The sequence below is a fragment of the Fulmarus glacialis genome, unplaced genomic scaffold (genome assembly GCF_000690835.1).
Source record: "Fulmarus glacialis isolate BGI_N327 unplaced genomic scaffold, ASM69083v1 scaffold2125, whole genome shotgun sequence".
Classification (NCBI taxonomy): Eukaryota; Metazoa; Chordata; class Aves; order Procellariiformes; family Procellariidae; genus Fulmarus; species Fulmarus glacialis.
In genome coordinates this window covers 18,557-31,173 of record NW_009214702.1, presented here as the reverse complement: position 1 = coordinate 31,173, position 12,617 = coordinate 18,557, and the positions used below count along the sequence as shown (strand labels likewise).

Here is a 12,617-nt window from a genome sequence, read left to right as displayed (position 1 = left end):
AGGGATTTATTGTGAAAGTGACAGTCCCCAGAACTTCGCATTTTTTTTTCTGAGTGTCATATGATACGAATATATAAATTCCTCCTAACTCTTTGTCAGCATGAGAGGCAAGCGTGAGAGCTGTGACGCAAGAAAGATGAAGTTCTAACAAGATTAATTTGAATGCAAGACAAAACACATTTGTTTAAAAAAAAAAACACACCTTGAAATAGGTTTCTCTTGGAATGCTGCTAAACATGACTTTATGAGTAATGCATGTTTGTCTGCTTGTCTGTTTAAAATCTACGGCTTTTTGTGACTTGGGAGCTTCATTTGGGTGGTCGACGTGTACATGGCAAGCTTCCTACAGGAGTTGGTGCAAATACAGACAATAAATATTTGGAAAGGGGACAGTCTGTGGTCTTGAGTGGAGGAGTGTGAAGAAATAGGCAGCTCCCCCTTACACTTCTCTGCATTATAAGCCTTGGTAAGCAATGTAATGTTCTTGCTTTCTAGGAAGAAAAAGTCTAATTACTCTTACAGCCAAATGCTATACATAGGTTTAACATAGGGTCCAAGCAATAGGAGGCTGGATTTGGTGAAAAGGTTGATTTCACCCTTTTATGCTTCTTAGTGCTCCAGTCAGCCTAGTGGGACTAGTAGAGTCTTCTGCTCTTCTACGTTACTGGTGTAGATTGTGAATTTTTTTCATATATTTTGTTTTAAAAATGTGTGCCAGTTGGATGATTGCTGTGGTGAACTGAAACAAGTCCCGCTGTGGCTGACCTGCCCAATTCGGTGAAATATTTAGTGAGGAAGGTTATTCATTCAGCAGAACTGAGCAGTCCTCCAGCTTATGCAGTTTATAGTTGAAAATGATTTCTGGGTGAGTGAGTTAATTATTTCTTGCTGTCTCACTACCCTCTACCTATTCTGAAACTGTGTATTGACCTTCAGGAACAGCTGAATTTCAGCCGTGTGGTTCCTAGCATAGGCTGGTTATTTTGGTTGGGGTGAATATTTACTGTTTCTCCTAGGAGGTTCAGCCATAAATAAAAGTTTAGAGGACCTCTGGGTAAATATGTTCATGGTTCAGCACTTTAATGTGTCAATTAACGACTAACAGTGTCAATAAATTGGACCTGTCAAAAATAATAGCTTCCTTGCCAGTCTTCATCTCCCACTTTACCTGTGTGCTACAAGAAATTCATTACACACCATCAAAAGTAGTAAAAACCAACTTTTCCATGCCTATAGCAAAAATTAACAAAGCAAGACCGCTTTTTTGAGACTTGGGTTTTATAAACTAAGAATCACCTTTTGAAATCTTCGTAAAGCCTTTTTCCTACTGACATCCCTTGGGTTTTGCCCCAGTGAAGAAAAAGGAGTAAGAGCAGGGGATTTGACTCAAAAGCAGAGGTGTACCTATCACCCGAGCTTGGACTGAACTGTTTGGGAGTACGGCTTTATGTCACTGTTGAGGAAATTTTACTCTGCCCAGTTGGATGAGAAGGGTGGTCATCTCGCCTGATTTTAGGTAACCGCAATCTGGCTGTTCACTGTGAGTCACCCTAGGCTCTGCGCTTCATTTATCGTGAATGGGGAAAAGGAGGTTTCTCCAGAGGGCGGCTCATCCTTCTACCATAGGAGTCTACCTTATAGTTCAGACTTAACGTACCTAATTATAACGATAGACACTTCAACAGCCAGAATTGACTCTCTTATATTCCAACGTGAGAGGCATACGAGTTATAGTTATTTCATTGACTATTGTATTTCTTTAGCAGATGGGCTACAGAAGCATGTTGCAAATGAAAGAAATCTATATGCATGCCAACAGATGTAGATAAATGGCAGTAGGTTGCGTGTGCAGACGTGCAGCACTGCACCTAAATTCAGTAGGACTGATAAACAGGGTGTTACATGGTACAAATTACTTCTTGTGTGCTGCTTGTTGCTCAAAGCTGTGAATCAATGCGTTTTTTAAAAATAAAACACAGAGGGGTCACCCTGGAGCTGATACGTCTCCAGCAGCAGCCAAAGTGGGTGGCAGTAAGGAGAGCAGAAGGCGGCCAAGCATCAGTGATAGCCATCTGCAGCTCAAGGACCTGCCAGCCAGCCAGAGATTTCTCTTTAAGAACGTGTCAGATCTCTTTTTGCATCTCTGTAAACCTTCAGCATCCACATACCCTCTGGAAAGGAGTTCCACAACTTCGTTATATGAACAAGCCCACTTTTTGTTTTGAATCTGCTGCCTTCTGTTTCCATTAGATGTCCTCTAGTTCCTGTTTTAATATATTAATTTCCTATATATTAAAGACTTTTGCGCAGGGTTTTTTTTGTTTTGTTTTGTTTATTTTTTATTACGTAAAATTTGGTGTAATAGGCAATGAAAACGTGGTTTAGCTCTCAACATTTCCAGCCACTGGAGATCAAAGGGAAAAGAATGAATACCCTAATAGTGGAAGTACATTTTCATTTTAAATGAGATGTAACAACAGATTATGAAGAAGAACATCTTGTGATGGTTATTCAGCTGTGTAAGATTGCAGTGTTCCACCCTGTAAACAGTGATAGGAGATGATCACAGTCTTCCAGTTACAAGATATTCTCGGAAGGGAGAAGAGGCCAAGAAAGCCGCTGTCCTGCTGAGAGGCCCTGCCCCTGGGAGGTCCGGCTCAGAGCAGCCTCGGCCAGCACGGCAAAACTCCACGTGCCTGAAGCCAGGCACATTTGTCCAGGCTTAAGTACGGCAAAACTCCACGTGCCTGAAGCCAGGCACATTTGTCCAGGCTTAAGTACGGCAGTAGTTTGTTTTATCTCAAAGGGTTACCGCTGTCCGTGAAGCTGAGCACATGTTTGACTTCCTTGCAGAACGAGGGCCTTCTTGGATCCAAATCAAATCGGTGGCATGTCCAGGCAGGCCCAGGACCCCAGCCAGGGTCAGTGCTGCCAATCTGCTGCCAGTCGTAGTGCATCTGCGACACACATGCACGGCACGACTGACACGTTAAGACTTGCTTTGTGCGCAGAGAGTGGCTCTGCAACCTGTGACAGCCGCTGCGCAGACCACGTGGAGTTGCTCTTCAAAACCTCATGGGTGCGACCTCTTGCAGATACCGTACCCAACGCCACGGGATTATTTTTTGCAGCCCTGAATACCACAGTATGTTTCTGACGAGCTGGGCTCCGGTGGTGGTGCCCTGTGAAGGGCACACATCACCTAGGAGAACGCGCGCAATGGTAAGGTGACATTGCTCCAGCCCAGGTCCGATTCGGTTTGCCATAGTGAATGCCTAACGCTGCGCAGAGGGAGAGGAGCTACAGCGAAACCCATTGTGGTCCCTGTTCTCACGTTAGCCTTACTCTTTCTCACCGCAGGTTACATCCAAGCCTGCAGAGGACTGATGATCTCTGCCGTCTGCCTGGGCTTCTTCGGTGCTGTTTTTGGACTGGTTGGGATGAAGTGTACCAAAGTCGGAGGCTCCGATCAGACTAAAGCAAAAATAGCTTGTTTAGCTGGACTGATTTTCATACTCTCTGGTAAATATACCTTATTTCTCTAAGTTTGGGTATTTGAAGTCATACCAGAGCTGCTTCTTTTCCGCAGAAATCCGCGCACAATTCTCCATGACTTCATTGGCTTCAGGGTCAGGCCCAAAGCTCTTCTGCTGGCTCCACTGAATGGTTTGTCTTATGCTTTTCAGGGTTGTGCTCTATGACTAGTTGTTCCCTGTATGCAAACAGGATTACGTCTGAGTTCTTTGATCCTTCTTTTGTTGCACAAAAGTAAGTACTTTCCTATACCCATAAATCTTTCAAAGAAGTAGACCTTAAGTTTCGTACTGCGCACCAGAGCCCCTTCAGACAGAGAGCAGGTGCTTCTCCTGTTGGGCAGAGAAGGAGAGTGGGCTGCAGTTTTATTTAATCGTATTTTCCAACTGTAGTAACCGTGTGCTGAAATTTAATGAACGAACACCTTCCCGTACAGTGACTGCTCTGTAATCTTTGTGCCCAGGCTTCTCGCGGCTCGGTAGGGCTCTGCCCCGCTTGCCACAGCGCAAATGGGGTTAATCGGGAGTGAAGCTTGCATTTATGTCAGAGATGCAGCAAAAGGATTTCACAAGACAGAGGCACTCGTTAGGTGCATCATTCGATAGGAAAGGAAGAAAATTATTTCCTTAAGCTTTCAATAGAAAGTGGTTTCCATAAAGGCGTTGAGCACTGTGCAATCTTGACTTCTCTTGAGGAGAGGTCTTGGCAGGCTCTGTGGACTTTTTGCTGACAGATTTTCAAATGCACATGACTGAAGTTTGGATAATAAACCTTATCGTAACCTGCGATCTTATAAGCACTAACACAAACGCTTTGACTATACTTGTAATTAAATTCAAGGAAGCGAGTGTTCATAGAATTGCAGGATCCATACCATAAATAGTGAGCATCCCTGAAGACTCCCTTTAAAGCTGTGCAAGTTCTCAGGACCTACAAAGGCAGCAATTCATGAACCAGTGCTTGGTGTTTGGATTCACATCTTATCCACCAAGTCTGAAAACGTTGGCTGTAAATTACACCATCATAGACTTTCTTGTTTTGGCTTCTTACGTAATGTAAAGTTATCTTTAAAGAGAAGAATTTCCAAGTTTTCTTGGTGGTGATTCCAGGATATGTCAAGCATTGGGTATAAATTGCCCTGAGACTGAAGTAAGGGCTCAGTAAGGAGCCCTGAGCCTTTCTCTTTCTTCTTGATAGAAAGAAAATAGTCTGAATAAATAACATTAACTGGATCCACGTTTGCGGTAGGGCTGACACTGCTTCTCCGGTCTTGAAAACAAGTTCATATTAGTTTCCTCCATAATTCTGCTATAGTTTCTGCTTGTTTGATACGGTGAGGACAGGATCCAAAGGCCTCCAAAAGAAACAAGGATGTGAGGTACTCCGAAGAAAATGGAGCCTGGCTATATAGCCAGGAGTTAATTATTCATCAGGCTTACTGTTCCTAGTGAAAAATACCATGGTTGTTGCCAGAAGTCCCTTTCCTACATTGTATTCCTACGCTCTTCTGCTGCAAAAGAGCAGGCAGACCTCACAGCAGAATTTTACTGTGAAGGAATGAGAAATTCAGTTTAAATATCTAAATAGAGGTAGTAAAACATCCTCTGCAGAAATTACCTTTTTCCTGAACAACCAGCATAGCTCAGCTATGGGCACACATAATCACGACTGCAAAGATAAAGGCAGAGAGGAAAGCCAGAAGTTGTAATTTGAGTTGTGCACGGTGTATGTAGCTCATGCAACGACCTTGCATCAGATTAAGCTAATGGTGGCATTCGACTCCTTTCTCTCTCAACCAATGTAAAATATGTTGGAGTAATGTATTTCGTTGCCTTCTCGGAACTCTTACTTTGATATGCTTTGCAGAAGCATTTAATATGCTTTGCTTGTATATTGTGGAAATTTGCCATTGTCTCTTCCCTGAGAGAGGGTGCTGCTTTGGGTTTCAACCTTTCGCCTTTTGCTGCACATTTGTCTCCTGAAGTTATTCTGGCAGTGTCACAGACAGGCTTGAGATGCTGTTAGGGGAAAACAAACGACACGAGATGTTTAGCATCAGAATTTCCATTCAGCCATCAGAATTTCCCTCCAGCCTTCTGCATTTGGAAGAGGCACCCTGACTATGGGTGCAGGAGGAATCAGAGACCTGCCTAAAGCTGTTGCCCAAGAGACTTCTGGTTTGAATTATGTACCTAACTGAGGAATGACAGGCACCACGGGGACACCCTAAAACCCGCCTTACTTAGAAAGAAATCTTAGGCTGGACTTTATGTACCGATGCGATAGTTTGCATTGCCAGTTTAAAACTGCTCCAAAGGAATTGCTTGACCCTACATAATAACATGCACAGAGTCTTGGGGACAGCACGGGACGCCTTGGTGCTTGCAGCCAAGATGGGTTTCATTTTTCTTCAGACACCTTTAATAGGGGAAAATCTGTGCTTCTGTTTTGCTGTCTTGCTAACGTTGCTCCCACAGCTTCTGTTAGGAAACGATTTTGTCACTTTACTACTTTTAATTAAAAAAAACCAAGCTCTTGTAGTCTTTATCCGTTTTGTCCCTGCCACAGTTTGAACTCCATGATCATGATCATTCTTACTGATGAATGGGGTTAGTTTATCCAAATTATCTAACTTCCCATTCTTTTTTATAGGGAATTGTTTCCCTTCAGCTTTCTTGTCTCTGAATGGATCGTGCTCAGTTCACATAGGCCCTCTTTCCACTGTCCCGCTGTTACATTTGAATCTATTTTTCATTTTCCGAGAATCGTAATAATTAGACGTTCCACATGTGTGTTTCCCTTGGGTAGTTGTGCTGATTCGGTAGGTAGGTATGTCCTTTACATATGCTCATATGCCGACATGCAGTCGGCTAATGAAGCTTCCACTGCTTTGCGTGGAAGTTTACTTCATGGTCCTAATGCATGTAACAACTAGAATATTTTTCTTCTATACTGATACTGTACTTTCTCTCTTTCACCTGGATTCTGCCTCCCTGGATTACGGCAAAAAATCTGCTTTTAGCCTGCATGGTCAGTGTAGTTGAAGGTGGCTTTCAGTTCTCTGCAGATGAATTCTTTTAGTCTTCAGCGGTCACCACCTCTAGCCTCTTCATCAATGTCCCGCTCCCCCCGAGCTGCCAGCGATCTCTAAGCGCTCTCTAATCAGATGGATTTCACTGATTGGAGACAGTGGCTACACAGCCAGACTTCGGAGAGTGGCTGCTTTGGTTCTTGCAGCCAAGTATTACAAGAACAGAAGAGTGTGTTTCCTGCAAAGATTTTAATCATAAAGAGGGAAGGGAAAAACAGCAAGTGCAGAAATTTCTTCTAAAAAAGCCTGTCTGGATTTTGGGAGGTTAGGGTTGGCTTAAGATGGATTGGATAAAATCCAGGGAGCCATACACAGGTTGATATGCAATTGAAAATTTGAAGTTTTCCTCATAAGCACCAGTGTAAACCAGAAATTTTTTTAATCTATTTAAAGATGTGGAGGAAAGACCAATTAGGCCAGCTCTGCAACTCATTAACCTAGCGGTGTGGCAGTCACCAAGAAGGGTCCATATATGCAATCTGTTTATACGTGTTATAGTAACAAATGTGGCTTAAAAAGTACAAACAATCCCAAGAACAAAGGCCGGACCCTGTGTCTTTTTTCCCAACTAGTAGGCCACAGTCAGGTAACCCTTTTCTGCCCAATTAAACCCAATGTAATCTTGATTTCTTTTCTGTACAACTGAAGAGCTTTAGGAGGGGAGATGGCAGTTGGTCTCCTTATCTCTCTCACATTGGCCTCTGGCCAACCGTTTGATGTTGTTAGATGGAAATGTGGAAACGAACTTGCGTTTCCCACTTTTAGGCAAATGGTCTTGGCAAGTTAAGTTGTTACAGCAACAGCCTCCCTGGGTCTTGGTCCGGCTGTGTCCTCCAGCACCGCGGTGGTCTGCGCTGACTTTTTTGGGGAGCCTCACCCTGGTCCATGTGCTCTGGCAGTACCTGTGGGGATGGGGGGATCCCCGGGGTGGGGCTTATCTCACCTCGGAGTTAGTCACTTTGATCTGCCTTTACAGCTCGTTGAAAGAGGTGCCTTCAGGGGGTTTTAGACGTGTACTTCGTGTGAATTTCTTGCGCGTTGACTATAACGGGATCCTAGGTGATGAGCTCTGATGTAGATATCTGCTTCTAATCGGAGAACCCCCAGTCCTTGAACAGACAGAAATCTGTTCAAGTCTTGTGAAAAGCGTAGCACATGGTTGGAAATGTGAGCAGAGTTAGAATTAAAGCTTTACAGGTTTGGCAGATTTTGAAGTCAAACAGGGCTGGGTGCAGACTTTTCCAGGGTGAAAGGCAGCTGAGCTACGGTTTCCAGCAGTTTAATTTGGGGTGCCCAAGTCCCACACTGGGTATGGAGAGTGTTTGGGGGAATCCGATACTTTTTTAGCAAGGGATGATAAATAAAAACTCTGCTTAGATGATGTGAATGGAAAATGAAAAAGAAGCCTAGAAGTTAGAGCACTAGCGGGGCCATGAAGTGTCGGGTGCAAGCCCTCGCGAAGTGTCCTACCTCTGAGCGCCAATGTCTCCATCTCTTTTTGGCAATAGGTGCCTGAGTCAGAAATGACTTGAACCTGAGTGTCCACAGCATTTTGCACTGATATCCTAAGTGTGGCTTTTTCTCCCTGTGTAACTTTTTTTAAAGTCTGTGTTTTTCTTCTAGTTAGAATCTCAAGAAAACATGGAAGAGTGATTTTTTTGTTCTCCAGCCAGCGTTCACCCTCTTGTGACCTATTATAGAAGTCGCTGTATCATTTTCTGGGTGTCTGGGCTCACAGGCAATTTTTGAGTGTTTCCATAGTGTCATCTTTGTAAAGATACAAGTTTTGTAGAACAGCTTACAGGTGTTTTCAGTTATGTATTTCAGCTAATGTGGAATTAGGATTTGTTCACATGGAAATGTTCAGAACTAGCTGAAAAGTATGCAACTGCACAGTCTTGTACAGGCAGGCTGTCAAGAAGAGCCTTTCATTCGGCTGCCTTACCAGAGCCAACAATAAATAAACTAACTTGCTAACAAAGGCTTGAAGAGCACAGCCACCTGACTGGTAACTGCGGCTGGATGGGGGACAGGGGCCTGTGTTTTCAGCGCAGAGTCCTAGGAGTCAGGAGGAGATAAAGGTTTCCTCAAGGAGGAACTGGAGCAGAGAAGAAGGAGCAAGAGACACACAGTCTGTCCTAATAGTGAGGAATATGAGACTCTGGAGACTGTTGGGCCTGCGGTCTAATGCAGGTCATCCTGAAAGTGTTTTGAAGAGCTGGGGAATGGAGCAGACAAGCGGTAGCCATGGCTTGCTGCTCATCTTGAAGCTCCAGAGCTCAGGTTATGGGCGCTGAGCTCAAGCAGGGTGAGGAAAAGAATCTCTTCCCCATGCCCTTCTTTACCTTCATTTACTACTGTAGCTTTAGAACCTTGGACTTTGTGTGATAATGCTCCTAAAGCACCATCATCTCCTCTCGGAGTCAAACTGAGCAGTTTCTGGCTGCAAACAATTTGTGGCTGCCCTGGGCAGCAGAAGGGACCGTTGCTGGTGACCTGGAGCTGTGCCCAAGGGCTCGCAGGGGAGTGGTGTCTTCCAGCCTGAATCCAGCCACACAGAGCAGAAAGTTACCGGCACATACACACGTGCTTGTGTACACACATGTACAGCTGCATATGCGTGCATGTATGTACATATCTGTATATGCATATATCAGATACATCTGTATATGTATATGCATATATTGCACGTGTGTATATATATTGCTTATGCATATCATATATATGTACAAAACCCTCATGTTTTAAGCAGGCTGGAGTGTGGATGGGGAGGGAGGGAGATCCTGATAGCCACAGGGGAGAGTTAAGGAGAGCTGTAGGCAGCAGCTCTAGTCGCCAGCCCAGCAAAAGCCCCAGTCCGGTTTGGGAGCCAACGGGAACAAATCTGCAACGGTCCAAGGGGACAGGAGCTGTGCGCTGTAAATGGGCCACAGAATCACGTACCCCTGCAGCCAAGCAATCCAGGAGGAGATGTGGAAAAGCCAGGCATCCCGGCTGGCTGCGCGGGGAGACAAGCATTGCCCAAGTGTACCGCAGGGACAGAGTTTGCCTCCTCAGTAAGAGGGAAATAATGAAAAGAACATGGGTGAACGGCTGAGCTGCTGATTTTGCGATGAATAACGTGTATGTCAGTGGGAAGTTATTCAGGAAAGAATAAAATTTAGTTCTTTTATTCTGAAAAACTGTTAAATTCATGCTCTCTTTTGTTAAACCCATTTGTTAACTTCCTGTAGGTATGAATTAGGAGCAGCTTTATTCATTGGATGGGCTGGAGCTTCTCTCTGCATAATCGGTGGCAGTATATTCTGCTTCTCAATAGCTGAAAACAGTAATTCTCCAAGGTAAAACACAAGTTGTACTTATTGAAAGAAATCAGTACTAGCGCATTTGTGCCTGTTGTGTATGTATGCGGTTTGATTACTTTTCCGAAACACTTTGTAGTGAGGTTCAGAAAAGGATTGCGTGGATGAAAGAAAATAATGGGATTTAAGGATAATGCTCTGTCCATCATCAATGTAATTACGAAAAGCTATTGACTCGGAACAAATACTTCTGTTACATATACTTCATAAATTTACTACACCTGGAAAAAAGGCGTTCACTGATGTAGGAAAAGTGGTCAGGTCACTTTACAGCTGTGAATAGACAAGATTCTTTAATCCCAAATCGTCAGATAAAAAGTGAGAGAGGTGAAGACAGCGGTGGTGGCAGTGGGACCTCCAGCAGCAGAAGAGGGGTGGTAATGAAGAGGGAGAGCTGGAGGCAGTAACTGTTCACCTAGGATCTGCCACAGCCTAAGTATTTCATGATTGGGCCCCAATTTACTTAGCTGTGAACAAGGGATACGCAGTTATAGAAAAATGAATTGCGAAGAGGGATGCTGGAGGGGGAATGTCAAACCAGAATGAGACCACACAGGGAAGGAAGGTGTCCCCCCTGCCCCCTCCCCTGAAATTTATAGGTAAGTTCCTAAACATTTCTTCTAGTTTTTTATTGCTGTAACGCTTGGATACAGAGATGTTACCTGTCTGTGGGGTGAGCTGTAAATGGTTGATTCTCTTTTCTTTTCAGGAGGGGGTATGCATATAATGGAGCCACATCTGTGATGTCTTCTCGTACAAAGGTGCACAACAGCGTCCCAGACAAAACCCCACCAAAGCACTTTGACAAGAACGCTTATGTGTAATTGTACCGTTGGAAGATGCAAAGCGTTTTAAAAATGAGTTTGTATGTTTCATTCAGAGTGATTTCCCCCCCCAACCCCAATGTAATTACCACTAAGACAATGACTTTTTAAAACATTAACTTGCAGCCTTTTACATATTGATGTAAATTTTATTATATAGTATTTTAAGATTGATGTTGGTATTGTAAAGTTTATACCTGGAAATCACGAGCTGATGTTGCTTTCTGGAAAAAAATAAATGGGGTATTTACCAATTAGTATGTCAATTGCTTATGGGAATGGCATCACACGCATCATACTGACTGCAGTGCATCATTGCAACCGTTTCTAAAATGGGTTCAGTACTGGACAAAACAACCATACTCTGAGCAGGTTAATACGTAAAATATCTCACCACTGATTAGCAGTGACATCGGAATTGCAGAGCATATCGTAACTGCAGTGGCCAGATGACGACAGTCAGTGGGAATCAGCAGGCTCTTACCTCCTTACCACATTGCCGGGGTGGACGAACGTGCAACTTGGTGAATTCCGTGCCATAGGAGTAAGAAGACGAAGAGACTGCGTGAAGTGGAAATAAGTATGGGATTTGGGGAGGCAGGAGCAGGTACTAAGAAGAGTCAGGGCCAGTTGTTACGAAAACAGTCACTAGAGAGGGTCTTGCACGGCCTAAGAAGAATGCATGCATGAGAAGAAGAATGCACGCGTGATCGTGAGCATTTGTGTGCATGGCAGGGAGAGAAAAGGCTGAGGCTGCAGACTTTGGGGAGTTTTGTGGTGGGCAAGACAAGGCTTGGAGACAGTTCGGACATTCTGCATTTGCTTTGCGCCGCTGGGCTCCTACCGTGTCTCAGCACTCACCCCTGCTGGCGACAAGTCACATCCAGGGGGTTGGTTTTGTTCCTCCCGCTGGGCAGGGTGCAGGGACACCTTCGGCTCCAGAATGGCTCCAAGCCACACTGGGTTACAAAAGGGAAGGAAAAACCCCAGGCAATACCAGCTGGCCTGCTCTGCCAATGACATTCCTGAAGGGCTGACCAAATAAAAGCAGCAGTACTTAACAGCACTTTTTAGATAATCCTGAATTAGTTGCAACAGTTCAAAAATTCAGCTAGTACTTTTTTTTGGGGGCCTGCCCATAGAAATGTGATGGCTTTAGAGGAAATATTTGTACAATGATTCAATAAATGAGATTAGAGATCATGAATAACCACAAAATGCTTTCTAGACTGGGACCCTAAAATTAGACACAAACTCAGGTCTGCCCTGAGGTTTGAATTGATGGACCCTTGGAGTTTCATTCTGGGACAAGGGTATAAATATAAAAAATGAATAGTCCTATTTATTAGTGGCACAGTATGATTGAAAAGGTTTTGTATCTGATACCATGTAAAATACATCAGAACTACAAAGCCATTCAAGGTTCCTTTTATTTTACCTTATTTTTGTATTTCATATAAGTCAAAACACTTGCGTTTTTTTGTTTTAAGAAGGCAGCCAATATGGACAAAACAGAAATATGAAAGTACGCACAATGGCAGGTCAGTACTTCCCTTAGCTGGACGTTTTAATTTCTTTTCCAATTTTTGTGCTTTTATGTTAACTAAGACTCAGCTCTAATAGGAAAAAAAAAAAAGAATGATTTCCCAAAATAGGAGGCATTTAATAATAACTAGCTTTATAGCTGAGGCCTTTTTTTCCTTTTCATTTGGTGTTTATTATAAACCATGTTAGAAACGTAACATTTTAATATATGGAAATACTTTCTTTAAAATGTTCACAATTTTATATAAAGTTTATGATAAA

At 43.5% G+C, this 12,617-nt stretch overlaps 1 protein-coding gene across 1 annotated transcript; it reads left to right on the top strand.

Moving 5' to 3' along the window:
* The first annotated feature begins 2,890 nt into the window (after window positions 1–2,890).
* Window positions 2,891–11,065, top strand: CLDN10 (claudin 10). Its single transcript, XM_009578635.1, has 5 exons — window positions 2,891–2,921; window positions 3,340–3,522; window positions 3,687–3,768; window positions 9,859–9,966; window positions 10,697–11,065. The coding sequence occupies exons 1-5, from the start codon at window positions 2,891–2,893 to the stop codon at window positions 10,809–10,811; spliced, it is 519 nt and encodes a 172-aa protein (XP_009576930.1). The 3' UTR covers window positions 10,812–11,065.
* Window positions 11,066–12,617: the final 1,552 nt, after the last annotated feature.

What these genes read in the sequence shown, in the direction of transcription:
- CLDN10 (XM_009578635.1), top strand. Translation starts at nt 2,891, where the DNA reads ATGTCCAGGCAGGCCCAGGACCCCAGCCAGG. An exon ending in GGCCCAGGACCCCAGCCAGG is followed by an intron (nt 2,922 to 3,339) that starts GTCAGTGCTGCC and finishes TTCTCACGTTAG; the next exon opens with CCTTACTCTTTCTCACCGCA. An exon ending in CCTTCTTTTGTTGCACAAAA is followed by an intron (nt 3,769 to 9,858) that starts GTAAGTACTTTC and finishes AACTTCCTGTAG; the next exon opens with GTATGAATTAGGAGCAGCTT.